Source organism: Leptodactylus fuscus, chromosome 8 (genome assembly GCF_031893055.1).
Source record: "Leptodactylus fuscus isolate aLepFus1 chromosome 8, aLepFus1.hap2, whole genome shotgun sequence".
In the NCBI taxonomy this organism is placed as follows: Eukaryota; Metazoa; Chordata; class Amphibia; order Anura; family Leptodactylidae; genus Leptodactylus; species Leptodactylus fuscus.
The window spans coordinates 27,841,433-27,865,205 of record NC_134272.1 but is presented as its reverse complement, the minus strand read 5'-3'; the positions used below and the strand labels follow the sequence as shown (position 1 = coordinate 27,865,205).

General features: G+C 44.4%; 1 protein-coding gene across 2 annotated transcripts in view; it reads left to right on the top strand.

Moving 5' to 3' along the window:
* Positions 1-10,342: 10,342 nt before the first annotated feature.
* ARMC8 (armadillo repeat containing 8) overlaps positions 10,343-23,773 on the top strand; it is a 67,058-nt gene continuing 53,627 nt past the window's right edge. Inside the window, exon 1 of one of the 2 annotated variants that reach the window (XM_075284949.1) lies at positions 10,343-10,424. In XM_075284949.1, coding sequence (XP_075141050.1) covers positions 10,371-10,424 — 54 coding nt within the window. In that variant the 5' untranslated portion in view covers positions 10,343-10,370. The remainder of the gene's footprint in view (positions 10,425-23,773) is intronic. The other variant, XM_075284948.1, reaches the window with a different exon arrangement.

Genomic DNA, 23,773 nt, shown 5'->3' with positions numbered 1-23,773 from the left:
TTCCACTGAATGTATTTTTCTGCAATGTATGGCTGGATTTGTCACTTTGCAGCGACTGTAAAACGCTGTGGTTTTTGCCACTTTGGGATCCAGCTTTAGGCTGCTTTCCTGGTACATTATGTCTGGATAAGGACTCCTAGCATTATAGTTATGTCATGCTAAGGCTGAGTTCACACAGAGTTTTTTGGTCAGGATTTTGAGGCGGAATCTGCGTCAAAATCCTGACCAAAAAAAAAAAACGTCTCCCATTTAAATGAATGGGAGAAATTTTGAAATCATAGAAATTGATCAACTATTCTGAAGACTTACTTAGAAATGTAAGATTTGGCTAAAATAGGAGCTAGATTTTAAAGGGAGTCTATTATCCCTTCCCCCATCCCCAGTAAATTGCAGGCAAAGCATTACAGAGCACATCACACTAATAGCCTATGTACCTAGATGTAATTTACAGTATATCATATGTAAATGTAATTGTTGGTGCACTTAGTGCCTTTTGCTGCCTGAGCACCAGTCTTGCAGCTCTGACTACCGACCCCCCCCCCCCCCCAAGGGCTGCGCCACCACCACGGTCTGATGTCTCACGGCACAGGCATGCGAAGGAAGGGATGCAAGTGCAGGGCTTTAGGAGCAAACGGCACATCTGAGCGCCCCAACACCTGGAATTGCACATAGCATCAAAGTTATCTTTTTCAGCATCTACTACACAGATGGAGATAACAGAGCTATTCTGTCTGTTGTGTAATGTGCTCTGTATTGCTTTTTAAGCAGTTTACTATGTGTGAGATAGCTGCTAAACTCCCTTTAAGGCTAAGGCCCTGCGTAATGAAAAGAATTTAAAAAAAAAACCCACTGAAAAAAACGTGGCAAAAACACATTATGTATTATTCCACAGAGGTTTCCAATAGATTATAGGTGAATTTTCCTCTGCGGAACTTCTGCCCTTATAAGGAAAACGCCATATTTCCGCAGGTATAATTGATATGCTGCAATTTTCACAAGTTTGAGTGTTTTGGAAAACTCCGCTTTTCCTCTGCAGATTTGTGGATGGGATTAGATAGTGAATGTCATTCACTTTGCAGATACTTTAAAACGCTGCATTTTTGCAACGTGGGGCCTCAGCCTAAGGCTGGGTTCAAAATCCTGACCAAAAAGACGTGTCTCATTGATTTCAATGGGAGCCGGTCGTTCCAGCTCCCGGAAAAAAAAATGGACAAGCTCAATCTTCAGGGGTATTCTATTGTGCCTTGCGAATCCGCCTGAAGACACTCCCGACTAGGCCCATTCATTTGGGCCTAATCCGTATCACAGTGCCGCGACTGGATGCCGGAGCACTGCCCCGTATTTTGGACCAGAACCTGATGCGGCCTCCGCGTCAAATTCCGATCCAAAATACTCTGTCTGAACTCAGCCTAAAGTAAGGTAAGTAGTGGCAGTCACCTGCATGCAGCTGCCAATGATGGCATGATATGTCTACCTCTATAATGGGTTGATCACTTATGGCTGCTTGTGCCCCCTGCTATGCTACACTGGTACAGTCCATTATACTATATGGTTTTGGCTTTAAAACCACATTGGAAAAACGTATGCAGACACCGATCCGGTGAGGGAGTATACTGTAAATTGTGAACAAACTGTTAAAGAAAAAGTTACAAAAGGGACAAAAAACACTAAAATACCAATATCATTTCCTGTATCAGCATGAATGTCAGTTCTGCAAGCGATTGACTGAAACCAGACGTCCCACCAAATATGGTGGTGAAATAGATCTGCACAAATTCAGGGCAGAAGACTAAAATCTGCATATTTTCTTCTCCGCCACTAGGAGGTGCACTTAACCTATTTTATAATTTTCTTTGGAATACTAGGCGCCAAACAGGTCTTCGAACAACTTTATTTTATTATATAGTCATGGCCATAAGTGTTAGCGCCCTTGAATTGTTTGCATATCTAGTATGGGCAGAGTGTTCAAAGTCCATTAAAATCAACCCAGGACAGTCGGACCATATTGCAGGTGTTAGATATATCCAAACAACTGCTTGTACACTGTTAGTATATGTATACTAGCCTGATGAAGAGACCTACGTAGTCTTGAAAGCTTGCAATCTGTCATCGGTTTTGGTTAGCCATTAAAAAAAGGTATCAACTACTGAGGACTCTCAATCTTTGCGTGTGTATATACATATATATATATATATATATAATATATATATATATGTGTGTGTGTATATATATATACACACACACACACACACACACTACTAGCCTCTGCCCACAACTTCGTCTGCAGGTTGTTGGCGTCGATGATCCGCCTATATTCAGCAAATTGCTGCTATCGATGATCGAAGGTTTGCCTGCTCCGGCATTTCGGCATGTCCTGCTGCTGACCTTGTTCCTCACATCGTGCCTGTGATTGTTCCGGAATCTCAGCAGCTCGCTGGGATGCCACATAATGAGCGTGCTGTTGACGATCCGCCTGCTCCGCCATTTTGACAGCTGTCAAGCTGGCCTGCTGCTGAACTCGTTCCTCGTGCTGTGTCCGTGATTGTTGCGGTTCTCAGCAGCTCTCTGGGACACCATATAATGAGCGTGTTGTTGGCGTGGATGATCCGCATGCTCCGGCGTTTTGGCAGCTCTCAAGCTGGCCTGCTGCTGAACTTGTTTCTTGCACTGTGCCTGTGATTGTTCTGGCATCTCAGCAACTCGCTGGAACGTCATATAATGAGCATGTTGTTGGTGTTGATGATCCACCTGCTCCGGCAGCTGTCAAGCTGGTCTGCCACTGAACTCATTCCTTGAGCTGTGCCCGTGATTGTTCCGGTATCTCAGCAGCTCGCTGGGACACCATATAATGAGTGTGTTGTTGGCACCGATGATCCCCGTCAGCTCCACTTCAGGAGAACTCTGTGACTTCTGGCTTCCTTCATAGCTCTCGTTCTTTACAACAAATTAGATTCTCTTTTGCCAGGCATGTTGAAAATTGGCAAAACTGCCAATTTGGATTGAAGGTGTTTGCTCATGTCAGTTTTTGAGCACTGCCTGGAGCAGATCAGATAATATGCAAATGCATGAACACTGAGGGTTAGTGTGTGTTTACATAGAGAGATAACAGCCCTGGCTTTCTCAGAGGCTGAGATAAGAGCTGTGTAATATAGTATGTGAACCAAAATTCATATCAGTTGTGAAGCCATGTCATTTACCGGAATAAAAAGTAGCCTATAATTTAATCGAGGTTACAATCTATCTATGTGCCGAATTTCATCCAAATCCATTCAGCTGTTTTTGTGTGATTGAGGAACAAACACACAAACATCAAAACACAAACTTTGACGTTTATAATATTAGTAGGATAGGATTAGTAGGATAGGATCAGATCACATACAGATACATGCCAGTATAGTATTGTTGAATAATTATATATTATAATTCAGAAATAAAACGTATTTCAAAAAGTAATGCCTATAATTAAAAAAACTACAAAAAACATAAATGCTTTTTAAATATAAATAACATTTTATATTCATGCACAAATAAATTCTATATTTTAATATTCTTCTCATTCTTTAGTGCTTTTTTATTGGTCTTTTTCTATATATAGCTTATATAAAGCAACGAAAGTTTAGTTTGCGAGAAAAAAACTGTAATTCAGAATTTTTTATTGCGTTCACCGTATAGTACATAATATTTTGAGGGTTTGTGTTTGCAGGATGAGGTGGAGTTTTCATTGGTATCATTCTAGGGTACATATGATATATTGATTTTTTTTATTATTTTATAGGGATTTTTATAGCAGTCTGTGGAATTGTACATTCAAGTAATATTACATTTAAGCTTTTTCATAAAATAAACAATATTTTTTTAGCATTGCCATATTCAAAGCCACATATTGTTTTTATTTTCCAGAGCTATGTGAGGACATGCCAGTTTGTGAACAATCTGTGGTCTGCTCAGGTCAACTATAAATGTCATTGTGAAGTGGAAGCATCTAGTAGAAGCCCCAGCTCGGGTACAAAAGAGCAGACTATGCAGAGTCACAGGGCTGTCATGAGCTGAACAGCACCGTATATAAAATGACCTCTCATGACTAGTTTTGCAGACGGCTCCGTGCGGCACAAAACTGTGTCGGGAGTTCCAGGAAAATGTTTCCTTGGTGAAGTAAATGCATCCAAACCTAATATCATCCTATCCTCTTGCATGGTTACATACCAAGGTCCATAGAGACATGACACTTGAGCGGGATGCACATTTCGGAAAAGGAGGCCCCACTGCATGGTAATGCCTATGGCTTAGTGGCCAGCATATTCTTGTACTGTGTCCATATACTTTTGGCTATACAGTTAATACTATAATGTTGGATTGTACCTTTTCTGACTGTAAAGGCAACAGTAATGAAAGATATTCACTTGCAGATTTCAGAAAGCCTCACCAGGCAGAATACCCAGGGCCCCTGTACTGTATATACCATGTATGTTTTATGTATATCAGCTTAGTAGGCGCTTCAGAGGTAGAATCAGCAGCAGCCTATTCAGCTGTAAGGGCTCGTTCACATCAGCGTTGTGAACTCCGTTCTGCAGGTTTCCGTTTCCTGCCTAAAATAGAGCAGGAGATGGAAACCTGCAGGAGTCTCTCTCAACCATTCATTTGAATGGGTGAGAGAGATGTCCGGCCGTGAGCGGCGGTGAGCGTTTTATGCTCTCCGCCGCAAAACCGGGTTTTATAATCCGGACACAGAGTCGGACATGCAGTACTCTGTGTCCGGATAAAAAAATCCGGTTTCGCGGCGGAGAGCATAAAACGCTCACGGCCGGACCCGGTCTGTGCTTTCCGTCTTCTGGCATGCAGAAGACGGAAAGCACAGAACGGAAAGAACGCAGGTGTGAACCTAGCGTAACTCATGTTCGTGTCCCGTCACCGAGCGTGATAGGCAGTGTTTGCAACAATCGGCTGCTCTGGCTAATAGAAAGATATCCTGAGATGGGGACACCCCTTTCTATGCCATCCCATACCACTATAAACACCTTACAATGCCCCTTCATTTGTAACAAAACTTTTGAAAAGACTTTAGATTTTCCAGCAGTTTTAATATTAATAAATATTGTTATATACCCTATTTTTTTTTTTTTTATAAGCCTGATGCACCCCATTTGGTCAAGGAAAATTAGGGAAAAAACATTTGATATTCATATAACTTTTCCTAGTGATGAAATGGAGAAGACTGGTGAATGTTATTAAGTGGTGTACGAAGGAAGATTAAGAGGGTTATTAGATAGCAGTTAAAGAGAACCTTTCACGTCCTTGGGCACATGCGGTGTAATACACCACTAGAAAGCTGACAGTGCACTGTATTCCGCTCAGCATCTAAGCAACGCCCCCTCTCACAGTACGGTACAGCACAATAGGCGCTACTGTGAGGAAGGGCGTTCCTGACTGGCTGTCAGGAACGCCCTTCTGACAATGAAGAGGTACGGTACCGGCACCGATAGCTCTTCACTGGGGGCACAGAACGGGAAAGCCGATTCATGGCACTGTCGGCTTTCTAGTGGCGTATTAAACCACATGAGCCCCAAATGGTGAAATGTGCTCTTTAAGATGAACACAAAAAGCCCTGTTAGTGGCCTCCCCAAGGTTTAATGTTGTTTTGGTGTCTCCTCATAATATAATGTGACATTATACAGTCTTTGTGGGCACTAATGAGGCTCTATATGGGGACACTAAGGCTGGGTTCACACTACTGTTGTTAAAGAGGACCTTTCACCAATTTGGGCACAGGCAGCTCTATATACTGCTGGAAAGCTGACAGTGCGCTGAATTCAGCACACTGTCGGCTTTCCCGACCTGTGCCCCAGGTAAAGCGCTATCGGTACCAGTACTGTAGCGCTTTATAGTCTGTCAGGTACGTCCTTCTCCACAGCAGTGCCTATCAGTACAGTGTGAGCAGGGAGCCCCCTCCCTCTGCTCACAGGGCTCCTCCATAGACGAGTATTATCAGGAGGGGGGCGTTCCTCCCAGTTCACACTGTACAGCACGATAGGCACTGCTGTGAAGAAGGACGTTCCTGACAGACTGTCAGGTACGCCCTTATGACTGTAAAGCACTACGGTACCGGGACCGATAACGCTTTACCCGGGGCACAGATCGGTGCTGAATTCAGCGCACTGTCAGCTTTCCAGCAGTATATAGAACTGCCTGTGCCCAAATCGGTGAAAGGTCCTCTTTAATATCCGTTGCTGTCTTCTGAAATAGGATGACAGGAATGAACATTAACTGTGGAAGAGAATGAACACAAACTAATGTAAACAACATGATGGGAGCTGTTTTCCAGTGTCCTCCTAGCACGGTCCAGTCCTGCTGCTCCGGTGTCTTCTTGAAGTGAAACTCCTTGCCGGCTGTAATGTCCCAGCGACCCTCCGCTGACTACCCTGGAAGACACCAGGAATAGGCGAGTATCATTTTTTTTCATCTTTCCCCACTTATTATAAAAATTACATTTTCGCCCAGATGGTCCCTTTAACAATAGTGATTTGAATACAGCCCAAGGAGCATTAAACTGTCTGCTTATGGGCATTATACTGTGTAGGTAGTACTAACAGAGCATTATACTATGGGGGGAGGGGGGGGGGTTATTATATCCTGACAGTATATTTCCCCATTACTGCTCCCTGAAAGTATAATGGTTCTGATTGACCCCCCCACAAATACCCCAATAGCGGTCTGGAGAAATACTTACCTCCTGACCACTGCCGTTTAGGCCGGGGCCCCACTGGCAGAAACACCACAGTTTGCCTACGGCAGAAATGCCGTGGGAAAAATCGTGGTGTTATACAGTAACTGTAAAGTGCATGGGATTCATGTGAATCTCATGCCCACTTTGCGTTTAAAACTGCAGCGCGGGCATGCTGCGATTTCCAAAACTGGCGAGGTTTTGGAAATCGCAGTATGTCAATTATATCTACGGAAATGCCAGTGGTGTTCCTGTAGATATAATGGTAACAGAAAGTCCGCAGAGGAAAACTTGATGATGCGTCCCTGCCGCAATTTTCCTTGCAGCACTTTAGCGCTGCGTATCGTCCCGTGGGGCCTTAGTAATAATAGATTACTATAGCGGCAGCAGGGATTGCTATTCGTCTTTCCTACCTGCACAGAAGTAATACTAAAAGCCAGCAGTCAGGAGGTGAGTAGTTTCCCCATAATCTTCTGCCCTTATGTGACAGATTATCCCGACGGAGTGAGGAAAAGAGCTGTGCCAGCCTTCTTATTGGTAGGGAAAACGCTTTATCAGCATTTCTGATCATTAAGCAACTGGCCGGCGGACTCTTGCCAGGCTGCTTAACTCTGCAAGTGACCACCGGGCTCTCTAGAGAAAAGGAAGGGACAGTTTATTACCATCTCCTCCTTCCCGATCGCTCTATACACATTGCACATTGAGAGCTGAATACGCAGCTATGGAAGCAGCCATGATGCTATAAATAAATGAAATTAAGGCAAAAAAAAAAAATCTAAATGTCCTAATGTCAATGCCACGGCGGTGCCATTAAACTTCTAGGCCTCGAGCAGCTGACTGCCCATGCCCACCGGCCACAAGAAAATGGCCACTTGCAATACTTTGTAAGCGGTCATTTTCTTGTGGCCGGTGGGCATGTGCAGTCAGCTTTGCCCTAGGCCTAGAAGTTTAAAACAAACCCTCGGAAGAATACCCGTTCCTGAAGAAGATGGCGGCGGCGCTGGGGAGTTCTCTTGTAGCATTGGGGACGCCCTCAGTGCTGTTTGAGCGCTGAGGACCGCCCCCAGTGCTGCGAATGAACTCATTTGCATACCGGTGAAATACGGGATATCTACGGAACGGCGGTGCGGAGAAGACATCTAAAGGTAGAAGAATAGCCTTTCTCAAGGGCTCAATAAGAGTTTAAATGATAGGATCCCTTTTAAAAAAAAATATATATATATACACTCACCGGCCACTTTATTAGGTACACCATGCTATTAACGGGTTGGACCCCCTTTTGCCTTCAGAACTGCCTCAATTCTTCGTGGCATAGATACAACAAGGTGCTGGAAGCATTCCTCAGAGATTTTGGTCCATATTGACATGATGGCATCACACAGTTGCCGCAGATTTGTCGGCTGCACATCCATGATGCGAATCTCCCGTTCCACCACATCCCAAAGATGCTCTATTGGATTGAGATCTGGTGACTGTGGAGGCCATTGGAGTACAGTGAACTCATTGTCATGTTCAAGAAACCAGTCTGAGATGATTCCAGCTTTATGACATGGCGCATTATCCTGCTGAAAGTAGCCATCAGATGTTGGGTACATTGTGGTCATAAAGGGATGGACATGGTCAGCAACAATACTCAGGTAGGCTTTGGCGTTGCAACGATGCTCAATTGGTACCAAGGGGCCCAAAGAGTGCCAAGAAAATATTCCCCACACCATGACACCACCACCACCAGCCTGAACCGTTGATACAAGGCAGGATGGATCCATGCTTTCATGTTGTTGACGCCAAATTCTGACCCTACCATCCGAATGTCGCAGCAGAAATCGAGACTCATCAGACCAGGCAACGTTTTTCCAATCTTCAATTGTCCAATTTGGATGAGCTTGTGCAAATTGTAGCCTCAGTTTCCTGTTCTTAGCTGAAAGGAGTGGCACCGGTGTGGTCTTCTGCTGCTGTAGCCCATCTGCCTCAAAGTTCGACGTACTGTGCGTTCAGAGATGCTCTTCTGGCTACCTTGGTTGTAACGGGTGGCTATTTGAGTCACTGTTGCCTTTCTATCAGCTCGAAGCAGTCTGGCCATTCTCCTCTGACCTCTGGCATCAACAACGCATTTCCGCCCACAGAACTGCCGCTCACTGGATGTTTTTTCTTTTTCGGACCATTCTCTGTAAACCCTAGAGATGGTTGTGCGTGAAAATCCCAGTAGATCAGCAGTTTCTGAAATACTCAGACCAGCCCTTCTGGCACCAACAACCATGCCACGTTCAAAGGCACTCAAATCACCTTTCTTCCCCATACTGATGCTCGGTTTGAACTGCAGGAGATTGTCTTGACCATGTCTACATGCCTAAATGAACTGAGTTGCCGCCATGTGATTGGCTGATTAGAAATTAAGTGTTAACGAGCAGTTGGACAGGTGTACCTAATAAAGTGGCCGGTGAGTGTATATTGAGAGGTACTGACATATATACTGATGTGAATAAAGTAATTTGGTTGCAACAGAAAGCTCCTTTTTAGCACCAGCAGTACACTAAACCTGTTTTTCTGCTGCTATCTTTCTCTCCTGCCCGCATCTCCTTTTCATAGACTTCTATAGACATTTAGATTGCAGTTGGTCTCAAGATGGATATAGCAAGATTTGTGTCAGTTTAGCAAGACAGAGGGAAAGCAGGGAATCATCCTGATGAGAGCAGAAGGAAGCATTATTCTCTGATAAGGTATATTACATAATTGCATTTAATATTGATTTATGCAAAGTGTTTTGAAAAGTTAGTGACCACGAAAATGGGACCATATTATAGCTCGTCGGTTTCAGCCTTACTTACGTTCTTTGCAAGTTCGGTATACAAATTATATAGCCACAATGGTGATTTCCTATGATATATATGCAGGGATATAATAAAGTGGCCGGTGAGTGTATATATATCAAGAAAAATGTGAAAAAAACTGTTACATTTCCTTTTTTCACTTTTTCTTATCTGTAAAAAAAAATTTAAATAAAAATGACGCAATAAATCCGAAAAAGAAAGATTAAAAAATATATTTAAAAAAATTAACCTGAAGGAACAAAGATGTTGTAGATCTCAAAGCCGCATGTACCCAAAAAAAAAAAAAGTGTCCAGTCAGCAACCAGGAAATAGGTCCCGGGCATGAAGTGGTTAACATGCAAATGCCCTGAATTGCTACAAGTATCCCATGTGTGAGGCTGAGCCTGTGCAACATGTGCCCGTGTCACCCCCAGCAGTCTCCGGGCAGAGGCTGAGAAGGGCCGCGGCTTAGGGCCTGCACAATGTTCCGCTACAGGCCGGTGGTGTACAATGCTCGGCTATATCTACAGCGTGAGGTAATGCCACAGACATCTCCTTTCCCGCCCTGTCACCCTTGTTATGGTGCCGGGTAAATAATCCCACGTCCAGAATGTGCGCGGCGCTGTACACAGCAGCTGTCACTTCACGTAAACCTGCCGCCTGTTTCTAGCCCGCACTTTCCACACGGCTCTAGGCTTTCCCTCGTTTTGAAACAATATCAATACAACCTAAAAAAAAATGTGTGTATTTTCTATGCCATGTAGTAATGTGACTATACCGCCCTGTGTGCACAGAGGGCTGGTGTATATCCAAGGATCTGTGTGGAAAGTGCGGCTGTAGGCGGGATGACCAAGATGGCGTGTGTGCTGGAGCCTCCGCTCCGGATGAGCGTGCTGTCTGTGAGTATGTCAACGGGGTCAGGCCGCACCCAGCCCGGGCAGCGTGGGCACCGAGGGGCACTAGTGTGTGGGTACATGCTGCCAGCATGGTGAGGGGAGGGCTGTTGTATTTGGGACAGAGGCCTCTGTTCACCTGGCTTGTACTAGTGAAGTGTTCTCACTAGTGCAGGAGACTTGTGCCAGGGCACCATGCCCTATGTGCAACTAGCCAGCCTTACCCTGGCATGAGTGTATAACCCCTTCCTACCATCTAGCTGGCAGTACTACAACTCCCAGCAAGTTTACCTACTACTGTGCACTACTTGGGCATGAGGTGCCCTGATTTATTGCCCCATATCTGTTGCTGTGTCATGTTACCCGCTTGTGCCACCCTGGCCAGCTTGGTCTGTATATTGCGGCACCTGGCGGTTTTGCTAGGTGACGGACAAGCTGTGAGTCCTGTGTCATAGTTGTCTCTTCCTAACACTCCATATAAAGTTGTGTCAAGTGTGCGGGAAGTGATGTGATGCGACACAGGTTGTGGATGGGACGCCGTATACACGTATTGGATGGCTGTATATCACGACAATTACGTCTGTCTGCCCCAAGTAGTCGTTTGATGGTGCTAAACGGTTGTACGGGGGCGAGTTTAGTTATGTGTCAGTACGTTACATGAGGATACCATATAGTGGAAGTGATGGATTGGTCAGCTTTACTACGCATTGTATGTTTTGTGCCAAAAAATGTGTGACTTTTTAAGATCTGCACCACTTTCTCCGCTTTCCTGAAAAGGGGGCGTGGCAAAAGTGTGCAGGGAATGACAAATCGGGCACACAGCCCGGGAGAGGGTGCACCTCAATTTGAGAAGCCGTATACCTCACCATATATGAGGTGCACCCTTCACCACGGCTATGAAGACTGGTGTGAGTAATGCCAGTCTTCATAAATCAGCCCTGTTGTTTGTGTATATACAGATGTGTCCTCTTCTACTTTAGCGCAGATCTGGCTAGAGCCGTTTCCTATGAACATAACCATATTAGTAGACAATTTAAAGGTAAATATTTTTGCAAATCTAAATAATTAGAACTTTTATGATTTTCTGTAACCGTCATACTGGTGACAATCTGTTTTCTTGTTGCCAGTGGATACCACGTGAATCCAGGCACTTTCAGGACTTTATGGTCTAGGACTGGTCAGACACCCAGACATGACTTCCATATTGTGACTGGATTATCTTCTCATAAATGTTGTGTCCTTGCTTCGTATCTTGTCCACAGTAAAGACAGAGTTAATCATAGATGGTTTCTGATAAGTCCCAGCCCATAGAAAGCTCCTGCATTTATGGGTTTATCTTTTGGCAACCGATCCAGGCAAAAGACTGTCAAGGATCCGACGGATAACCCCGAGCCTTTGGATAGAGGATAATTTACAGTGACTACTCTAGTAACTATGATACGCCTTTAAAGGGATCCTATCGTTAAAACTGCATTTTTTTTTTTTTCTCGCTAACACCTAGGAATAGCCTTAAGAAAGGCTATTCTTCTCTTACCTTTAGATGCAAATGAGTTCTCTTGCAGCACTGGGACCGTCCCCAATGATGCGAAAGAAATCTCCAGCGATGCCTCCATCTTCTTCAGGAACGGCCTCTCTGCGCATCTTCTTCTGGAGCTGGGTTTCAATCTTCTAGGCCTCGGGCAGAGCTAAGCTGGTGTAAGCAGCCATTTTCTTGTCCCGGGCATGCACAGTCGGCTCTGCCCGAGGCCTAGAAGATGAAGACATGCAGAGAGGCCAATCCTGAAGAAGATAGAGGCGGCGCTAGAGATTTCTCTCACAGCATTGGGGACGCCCCCAGTGCTACTTGCTTCTTTTGCCGGCTCCCAGAAAATGATCCTGACTGGTTCCCATTGATTGGAGCCGTCTTTTTGGTCAGGCTTTTGAGGTGAATACAGCCTCAAAATCCTGCCCAAAAAACCCTGTGTGAACTTACTCTTAGAGAACAGAGCAGTTATATTGGGAATCTATGGATGTTGAGGCTTGATTGTATCAGTGGACATCGTGGGTAATTCTTCATGTAGGTGTAGGTAAGACTTTTAGTTATCATGACTCTTGTAAACTTCATCCAGAAACACGACCCCTTTAAAGGGGCTCTATCAGCAAAATTTTGCTGTATGAGCCCCACATATGCATGAATAGCCTTTAAAAAGGCTATTCAGGCACCGCTAATCTTATTTTAAACCCCCGTCCCCTTTTAAAATAAAGCTATAAAAACATATATGTAAATCATACCTTTGCATGCACAGGGGGCGGTCGTGCACGATCTGATATCTTTGGTCCCACCTTCCTCTTCTTTCTTCTTCCAGTGACGTCCTCCTGTCCTGGCTCTTCTCCACCTTCATCTTCTGTTCTTCCGGCGGGTTGCATTCAAATCCCGTGCGTGCGCAGAAGCGCTCTCTACGGCGCCATTTTTGTTGTAGTTCTAAGTATCCCTTAGAACTACGCAAGCATGCGCAATACGCTTGCGAACATCTTCACTCTGGAAGAACAGAAGATGAAGGCGGAGAAGAGCCGGGACAGGAGGATGTCGCTGAAAGAAGAGGAAGGTGGGACCGAAGATGACGTAGGTTCGTGCATGACCGCCCCCTGTGCATGCAAAGGTATGATTTACATATGTTTTTATAGTTTTATTTTAAAACGAGTGGGGGGGGGGGGGGGTAGGGAAGGGGGGGATGTAAAATAAGATTAGCGGTGCCTGTATAACCTTTAAAGGCTATTCACACATATGTTGGGCTCATGCAGCAAAATTTTGCTGATAGAGCCCCTTTAATGTTGCGCAGAGTATAACACGGGGTGATCAATGTACAAACTTTGGGAACCAGTTAGACCATGCCATTTCCCGGTGCCAGTCTATATGAGATTCATCTAGGCCGGGTGTAACCCTAGACTGGTACAACTGTCTTGATGTATATTTGTTGTACTCTTTGTACACACAGTTTTTTTGGTCAGGATTATGACGTGGAATTTGTGTCAAAATCCTGCTGAAAAAACTGCCTCCCATTCACTTCAATGGGAGCCGGTCAAAAACAACCGCTCGCGGAAAGAAGTAGTGACGTGCCCTCTCTTCAGGCGGATCCCGCGGCTGATTCAGCTGCGGACGTCCGCCTCGCTACACCTCCCTCCCGACTAGGCCCATTCATACACTGCACCAGCCTCCAGTCGTGGCTAGCCATTTATCGGACTGGATTTTGAGGTGACCTCTGCCTCAGAATCCGATCCAAAAAACTGCAGTTTGAACCCGGCCTTACACCCGGAATCCTTTAGGGTTTAGTGTGACCATTTCCTCACAAATTTGACTGTCACGCTATTCTGCAAAAAGCAGCTTTGTATGGTCAGCTTAAATGGTTGCCTTGCAGGATGTTGTCTCTAGCATGCATCTGAGGGGTGGTGGAAAAAAAGCAATATCCGCAGGGGTGTTTTTTTTTTTTTTTTTTTTTTTTTCTTTTTGTAATACATTTTGTGGATCCCTGCTGGTATTGTCGTCGTGATCTCATTTTGACACATAGTAACTGGCTGGAAGTGCTCGCTTATACAAGGTTCATACTGGCGTTCAGGTTTTCATCGTTTGGGTCCGTATGGAAACCCAAAACACAGAAACCCTATCTGCTTAAAAAGTGGTTACACTTGGCAAGAGACTATAATGGGTTAAGCTGGGTTTCTGTCGTGTTTTTTTTTTTTTTTTTTTTGTTTGTTTTGTTTTTTTTTATACTGAGACCAGTGGAGAGAAAAGTCCTCCTTGCATTAATTTTTTTTATTTATTTTTTTTTGGTCTGTGACAGTCCAACGCCAGTGTGAATCCAGCCTTAGTAAGTCACTGGCTGCCGGGTTTTGGTGACCTGACTGGGAAGTGGAGATCAGCTGTAATCCAATAAGTCTTGGAATGGGAGCAGCAGGGGATTGGAGAGGGGAGTAATGTTTTTGTAACCAGTAAATGCATTTCCACACTTGGATAGTGTCTTCAGATTCTGACTTGAAAGTTGAACTACTTGGCAGAAGTTGTCAGTCACTTGAGGAATACGCAGACAGGTTTTGGTATTGACAAGTTCTACCTTCTCGGGCTCTTGCATCTCTTTTATCACACTTCTCCTCTAGCCCTGATCCTGCTTCCTTTAAAAAAAAAAAAAAAAATCTCATGTCGTAAAATGAGTTCATCTTAAGGCTGCGGTCACCCTACTGTTGGGTGACCCTTCAGGAACTTTGTTGCTCATTCCTCTTACAGTATGTGAAGAGAAAAGTCTTCCAAGCAAGACTTTTCTCTACATCGATTTTTAGGTGGAAACCCAGAGGACCCCATTATAGTCAATGGGGTTTAAGCGGATATGGTTTCTGGTTTTCGGGTCCCCAAGCAGACCTAATGAACGGAAACCCAAACGCTAGTGTGAACCTAGTATTCGTAATAGAATAGAATAACTACTACATAACATGATCATCTTTACTACATTTTTATTAAAGTGAATATGCTTTTAATAAATTCAATATGCAGTATTAATTCAATTTAATGTGTATTATTAGAGATGAGTGAACACTGTTCGGATCAGCCGATCCGAACAGCACGCACCCATAGAAATGAATGGAAGCACCTGTGATGCCGGTCGGCCGCCGGCAAAGTCAGCGTCACAGGTGCTTCCATTTATTTCTATGGGTACGTGCTGTTCGGATCGGCTGATCTAAACAGTGTTCGCTCATCTCTATTTATTATCTTAATTTTTTGTAGCCATGTTGAAGTTGAGACATTGTTACAGACTAGAAAGCCACAAGTCTACTCGACCTCATAAACTGGCTTTTCCTGGTTGGTTTTCAGTGATCTGTGGACTAGTCTAGATTTTCATTCATGGGATGCTGATCTGATCTGTCTGTCGATCATAAGCAACATTTTGTTTTCTGGCTCTATACACAGGCCTGGGTGTTATCATGGGTCCATATAGGAGGCTGTGAGCTTAAGGTACAACTTTGGACAGATCCTATTGCTGTCCGTTTTGCACCCCAGTCTCACTACATTAAATTATTGGCCACATGGAAGGAACAATGACCTTATTCATGTGCCAACCATTACTTTTTGGCACGGGCCATAGATGCACATCTGTGTCCTTGTAGCCTTATACTAAGACCTCCTAACTAGATTTATGGCCTACTCTTCCTCCATTTGCATGCTGGGTTCATACCAGCATTCGGGTCTACGTTATCAGGCTTCCATCTTGCGTTTTTTTTACGAGTTTTTTTTGTTTTGTTTTGTTTTCAAACCGGACACAAAGTACTGCATGTCTAACTCTGTGTTTGGTTAAAAAAAACTTTCGCTGCAGAGAGCACAAAATGCTCACCGGCGCTCACAGCCGGATAATTTTCAAACCCATTCAAATGAATGGCTTTTAAAAATGCCTGCAGGTTTCCGTTTCGTGCAGGAAACGGAAACCTGCATAACAGAGACCCCGGGCGCAGATGTTAATGAGCCCTAATATGAAAGGTATGTAGGAAAAATACTTTTTGTATTACAAAGGTTTTCAACCCTAAGGTCACAGAAGAAACCAGTATTGGCACAGTATAAAGCTAAGGCTCCGTTCCCACGGCGTAACGCGCCGCTTATTCTGACACGTAAACACGTGTCAGAGTGAGGCGCTTCAAAGAGATCCCATTGACGTCAATGGTTGCTGGCTTACGTGCGCTACACATTGAACTCAATGGGAGGCTTTTTTTAAAATTATATATAACCTATTGCTTTCAATGTGACACGCGCGTATGCCGGCACCCATTTAAGTCAATGGGATCTGTTTTGAGGCGCCTCACTCTGACACGTGTTAACGTGTCAGAATAAGCGGCGCGTTACTCTGTGGGAACAGAGCCTAATACTTACGAAAATACAGAGATAAAGAGGAGAAACTATGTATTTTATGGAAAAAAATTTTTAGGTCTGGCTTTCAATATAGAAGTGTAGAGAAGGCTTTAGAGGGGGTAAAGATAGTTGATACTGATGACCTGTGCACAGGATGGGTCACCAGTATCAGATCAGTTGGGGGCTGACTCCTAGACCCCATCACATTCACGTGGCCAGCGGAAGCCATATACTATGTATATGGCAAGAAGTGAATAGGAGCGGTGCTACACTATATACAGACCAGAAGCTCCACACAGTGTGGTGTGATGGCGTACTGAACTGCAGCCTGTGCATAGGTCATTATTATCAACTACCTTCAGATCCTGGACAGACCTTTAAGGTGGTCGGCCATATGCTTCAGATCACTATTGGCTGACAACTATTTCTTATGACCTTGACTGTGCAAGCATGTGTTCTCAATGGGGAAGGGTAATAAGCCCCTACCAGACTTTTCTAGCTTCTGGCTTATGGCTTGTCTTAGTCTTAGGCCCATATTTAGCTGTTATGTCCTTATGAAGGATTTAAAGTTTGGAGTTTACAGTTTAGCATACAGACTTGGCAGCCATGTTTCCAAAAAGATGATTGCAGCCTCCTCTGTTGGCTTTTGCTAGGTGCTGAAGAAGGACCTTCATGGATTCTTAAGATGGCTTGTCTGTCTATTGTACTGCTCCTGTGCTAAACACTGTAGGGGCAGTACACGAAGCAATCACCACCATCTTGGAAGCTTATGAATATGGTACTTTTTCATCAGTGAAAGCTAAGGTATAACCTGAAGTGAAGTACAACTTTTTATGCCAATACCTGTCGGTGTTAGGCATTTGTGAAATTTATCTAGAAGTCTGCTAGGCCCATTAAAGGGATCTTATCATTGGATACCCTTTTTTTCTGACTAACACGTAGGAATAGCCGTAAGGCTATTCTTCTCCTACCTTTAGATTTCTTCTCCGCGCCGCTGTTTGGTAGAAATCCGGGTTTTCTTAGGTATGCAATTGAGTTCTCTTGCAGCACTCGGGGTGGGGGGGGGGTCTCCAATGCTGCCAGAGAAATCTCCAGTGCCGCCTCCATCTTCTTCTGGAACACCCTCTCCCTGTGTCTTCTTCTGTCCTGGGTTTCAATCTTCTAGGCTTCGGGCCTTGCGCATGCTCTGGCCACAACAAAATGGCTGCTTACACCAGCTTATTGTGCAAGCGGCCATTTTCTAGAAGATTGAAACCCAGGACGGAAGTAAATACAGGGAGAGGACGTTCCTGAAGAAGATGAAGGTGTCGCTGGAGAGTTCTCTCGCTGCACTGGGGACGTCCCCAGTGCTGCGAGAGAACCCATTTGCTTTCCGAAGAAAACCGGGATTTCTACCGAATGGTGGCACGGAGAAGACATCTAAAGGTAGGAGAAGAATAGCCTTCCTTATGGCTATTCCTACGTGTTAGGGAGAAAAAAGGGTATCCAATGATAGGATCCCTTTAAGGGTCTGTGCACACAGTGTTTTTTTTTTTTTTTTTTTTTTTTTTTTTTTTTTTTTTTACACTGAATCCACCTCAAAATCAGCCTACGAAAAAAGCCTCCCAATAGATCTGTGAATGTTACATGGGACAGCTTTTCCCTATATATCTTGTATTGTCCCTTTATACAGTAATACAGGTTTATCATATCTCCTTAAATGTCTAGTCTCCAGATTTAACTCCTTTAGTCTCTCCTCATAACTGAGTTCCCCTATGCCCCTTATAAGGTTCATGACCCTCCGCTGAACCTCTTTCAACCCTAGGACATCCTCTCTATGAACTTGTGCCCAGAACTGAACTGCATATTCCAGATGGGGCCGCATCAATAATTTAATTTATATAGTGGTAATTTTATCTCCAAGGCCCATGAGTCTATACCCCTTCTAATGCATGATAGTATCCTGCTGGCCTTACAAGCAGCTGACTGACATTGTATCCTGTAACTTAAAGGGGCTCTATCAGCAAAATCATGCTGATAGAGCCCCACATATGCGTGAATAGCCTTTAAAAAGGCTATTCAGGCACTGTAAATGTTATATTAAACTACCCCCCCTGTTTTAAAATAAAACCCTAAAACAGAATATGTTCAACTTACCGAACGTGCACGGGAGGGGCGGGCATTCAGGGTCCGACATCATCTTCAGCCACGCCGTAGTAGAAGCAGCATGCTACTCTGCGCATGCGCCCGCGCCATTTTTTATCAATGTCAGTTCGTGAGTTAGACAGGACCTGAGGACATCACTGGAAGAGGAGGCGTGGCTGAAGATGACGTCGTACCCTGAATGCTCACCCGCTCTGCACGTTCGGTAAGTTGAACATATTGTGTTTTAGGGTTTTATTTTAAAACTGGGGGGGTAGTTTAATATAACTTTAGCGGTGCCTGAATAGCCTTTTTAAAGGCTATTCACACATATGTGGGGCTCTATCAGCATGATTTTGCTGATGGAGCCCCTTTAATGTATGAGCTACAAGTACACCCAGGTCCTTTTCCACCAGTGACTTTTCTCCCCTAGGACATATGTTGCATGTGGATTATATTTACCCATAACTTTACATTTATCCACATTGAAACTAATTTGCTAAGAGGATGCCCAAACACTGTCTGTCCAAGTCTGTTTGTAACCTACAGACATCCCCTATAGTCTGTACTGTACTGCGTCGCTTGTGTCATCTCTAAATTAGAGACAGCGCTATTAATCCCATCTCCTATCATTAATAAATAACGGGTCATCCACCACCTAAATTTACCCATTAAACATCTATGAGGGACAGCATCAAACGTCACTCATCTCCTCATTAAACCAAATCTGGGTAGTCTAACTACTTCTGCCTCTAGTAAAACCATACTGTAACTTATACTATTATGTACTGGGATGGCCGATTATCATATATACCAAAATCGTGATTAATTGGGCATTTTATCTCAATTACAATTAATGGCGATTTAGGTCATGTCTGTTTTAAACCATGCCCCTTTTACATTGTTACACAGGGTGTTTTGGTCAGGATTTTGAGGCCGTATCCGCCTCAAAATCCTGACCAAAAAGACGGCTCCCATTGAAATCAAGAACGGACATGCTCATTCTTCAGGGTGAGTTGCCTCACAAATCCGTTTGAAGACACTCCCGCCCGACTAGGCCCATTCATTTGGGCCTAATCCGGAGCAGAGTTCCCAATTGGACCTTTTGTACCTTTCATCCTTTTGTCGCTATGTTTGGTATTCCATAGGGTGCATTCACACTACGGAACGCCAGCGTGTATCACAGCCGTACACACCGGCATTACAGCAGGGCTGCCGTACACTTCCCATTCATTTCTATGGGAGCCGGCATGCGAGCGCTCCCCATAGAAATGAATGGACTGCTTTTTTTCCATTCATTTCTATGGGGAGCGCTCGCATGCCGGCTCCCATAGAAATGAATGGGAAGTGTCCGGCAGCCCTGCTGTAACGCCGGCGTGTACGGCTGTGATACACGCTGGCGTTCCGTAGTGTGAATGCACCCATACTGTGGTCGGTTCCTTCTTGTATTTACGAGTGCCTTGTGGTGCTGGTGTACAAAGCCCTTAGGGTTGTGCGACTTCTATGGAACGCTCTGTATTTATGATCAGAATGCAAAAAAGTACTGGTTGTACAAGATTTTTGTGCAGGACAGATGTCAAGAGCTTCTTTAGTTGTTTATCAGGGCGACCAAGAAAATTAGGACAAACATCTTAAAACTGTGGAGGAAATTTTATTCTTCTGGTCTGATGATGACCAAAGATTAGGCTCCTCTCACATTGTGTTTAGTCCTTTGTTCTGATCCGTCATATGATCAGAAAAACGGATTGACTATACCTATCATCATTGACTATAATGTGTAAAAAGCTTTCTTCTTTCCTGGAAAAGAGAGCCCCATGTAACAATGAAAAAAAATTCCATTACATTTGAGCCTTCAGTTGGAAATGTACTGTATATATCAAGTGTAATTTCAGATGGAAGACCTTGTCCTATGCCACCTTATACTCTGGGGTCTGTTACTTATAATATTACATACTAGGGCTGGCTGATTAATTGAAATTCGTCAGGCATTTTACTTTGATTGCAATTATTTAGGTCACACTCCTTTTACCAGGTTGGTTGAATCTCGTACGAGGTTCGCCCGGCGGACTTGTTTGACTGAACCTGCTTTTATTATTCTCTGAGGTCTCTTCAGACCCCAAAACAGAAAAAACAACAACAAAAAAAGTGTTACTCACCTCTCTTGGGCTCTGGCATGACTCCCTGCTGTCTTCGGCACTTCTGAGTCATGTCTGAGACCTGAATTTGGTCCTCAGCTGGTCATGTGACTCAGGCACAAGCTTCACAGGCCTGTGAAACACCAAAGACAACTGGGAGTTGTCAAGACCCCAGAGAGGTGAATAAGGCTAAGGCCGCATGGGCCGGAAACACTGTGCTAAAGCGCTGCGGGAACAACCGCGAAATGAATGTATCACTGTTCTTCCCACAGTGCTTTGAACAGAGAGTTTTCCTCTGCGGACTTTCTGCAGGGGTGAACCTGCCCCTTTCGCCACCCGAGGCGAACTACAGAAAGCCCCCCCACCCAGAGGAGGGGGTGGGCTAAACGAAGGGGCGGGGCTTAGCGCCGTTAGCAGGCAGAGAGCAGGCACGGAGAGGACCTGCTCTCTGCCGGAGCGTGAGGGGAGGCTGCTGGAGCAGCGCTGCGTCCACAGGGCCTCCCCAATCCACCGCTTGGTGCTTGTCCTGGACTGGCTTAGGTAAGCAAAAATGCCACCCTCCCTGGTGCCCTGGCATAGTGCCGCCTGAAGCGGTCGCTTCAGGTCGCCTCATGGGAGGTGCGGCGCTGACTTTCTGTTACAATTATATCTACTGGGAAGCCGCCGGTGTTTCCATAGATATAATTGGCATGCAGCTTTTTTTTTTTTTTTTTTTTTTTTTTGCCTCTCCCTTTCCCCTGTATGGGATTCAAGTGCTGTAAAATGCCATGATTTGTTCCCACGGCTTTTCCAGCTCGTGGGGCCCCAGCCTAATACTTTTTTTTTTTTTTTTTAAAGGGATCCTATCTTTCAAACACATTTTTTTTTTTTTTTTTTCGAACTAACACGTCGGAATAGCCTTAAGAAAGGCTATTCTTCTCCTACCTTTTGTTGTCCTCTGCGGTTCCGGTTTTTGTCAGTATGTAAATGAATTCTTTCGCAGCACTGGGGGCGGGCCCCAGCGCTCAAACAGCACCAGGGGCGTCCCCCCTCGTAGCGTGTCAATTACACAGTATTGTAAGCGGCCATTTTCTCGTGGTTGGTGGGCATTCACAGTCATCTTGCCTGAGGTCTAGAAGTTAGAAGCCACCGCTGGAAGAAGATGCGGTGAAGGCCTGCCCCCAGTGCTGCGAAAGAACTCATTTACATACCGACAAAAAAAAAACGAAATTTCAAGCAAACGGCGGTGCAGAGAAGACCTGTCTTAAGGCTATTCCGACGTGTTAGAAAACAAATGTGATTGAATGATAGGATCCCTTTAATGTTTGATCTCCTCCCCTGGCCCTACATTTATTAAACAAGTGTTTGGTCCAAATGAAACCACCAGGCGAACCATACTTTAAGTGTGGCCTGACCTAAATAATTGCCATTAATCATAATCAAGGTAAAATGCCCGATTCAGGAAAGTTTAGGACCAGATTAGATTAATATTATATAATATATATGTATATATATATATATATATATATCACACACATTAATATCATTATACTGCATCCATTATATGGAAGGAAATGAGAATTCCTGGTTTCCTATAAGGGTGCAATATTTATCTGTTCTTCTCCATTAGGAGAATCTTCAATGTAATTTGTGTCTTGTGGCGCTTACGTTTCCCTCTTCTGTTATTGATTGGCCCTGTCTTGGTTTATTTTTCTATCCGAGGTTATCAGGTTTCCAGACCGCTTTCTGTGGTTAGTCTGCCAGTTCCCTTATCAAATTTGATTCCATGTTGTGTGACCACAATACTGCAGCACTTCCTATGCATACTGCTTTAGTAGGGTGACTGTTCCTGTGCAGCGGCCGCCATGTCTGATGCCTAAAGCAGTGATCACTATCCTGTGGCTCTGCAGATTGTCCTTACACCTGCTTGGGTGTCACAGGCTGAAGACTCTTATTGTAAACCTCCGAGCTGGTTTTATTTTCATTGCCGTTCTATGAGAGCTTTCAGAAATCGAACTTAGGGCGGGTTCACACTTGCGCCTGGTCTCTGCTTTGTGAGTTTGTCTTCTGCCCAAGAAACTGGACTGTAGATGGAAACCCAGCAGTCAGTGTGCACCTGTGAGCGCCTTGTGTTTATCCTGCAAGTCCGACTTTGTGTCCGGTTAAAAAAACGGTTTCACTGTGGAGAGGCACAAGACGCTCACGGGTGGACACTTTGCAAACCCATTCAAGTGAATGGGTTTGAAAAGTGACTGCCAGTTTCCGCCTCCTGTCTATTTTTCTTGGGCAGACGGAAACCTGCAAAACAGCGACCGGGCGCAGATGTGAACCTGCACTAGCATATAGGGTTTGGGTTTTTTTTTTTGTTCCCAAACAGGCCCAAAGCACAGAAACCCGAGTGCTAGTGTGAACCTAGTGTAACTCTGCCTGGGAAGTGGAGAAGGAAACCGATCTCCTTAATAAAATATATTACATAGTTTCTGATTTTCACATGTACTATTCATTTATACAAAGTGTTGGCGGATAAAAAGAACGTGTCAGATTGAAACCGCAGTCCAACCTATGGGCAGAATGTGTTGGCGCAGGGAAGCTGACAAGATTCATTTTTTTAGGAAAAGTTTCAGTATAATGTGTCACACATTTTTCTAGCAGAAATCCGGTAGACCCAATTTTAGCCAATGGGGTCTGTGGTAACCACTTTTTTAAGCATATTAGCTTTTCCTTTTGTGGGGGTCCCCAAGCCGACCCCATGAACGGAAACCTGAATGCAGGCATGAACCTAGCATTAAGAATAACCCAAAAATTAGGTGAGTTACATACATTCATTGACAAATAAAAAAACTTACGTTTTTTGGGGAAAGCTGTGCAGCAAAATGGAAGTTCTAGTAAGAGATACGGTTGGGTATATAAGCGCACACATTCTGTATGGGATCTGGTATCATATTTGCCAATAGATGTTGCAGCTGGGCCTGTAGACTTGTAGGTCACATTAATGTTTGACATCTCCGCAGATTTTGCCAAAAATTGGTGGAGAGAAAAGTTGTCCCCCAGGGACTTTTCTCCCCACCCGTTTCAGTATGGGGTCCATTGTCCAGGTAACCATTGTTTTAGCCGATGGGCGACCCTCAGCTGACCCAAATGATGGAGAATTCAGCTCAAGTGTGGAGAAAAAAAAAAAAAGCTGGTGGCACCCATTAAAGTCAATGGAAGGCTTTTTTTTTTTTTCCAGTGCCAAATAAAGCGCCATTTTCCTC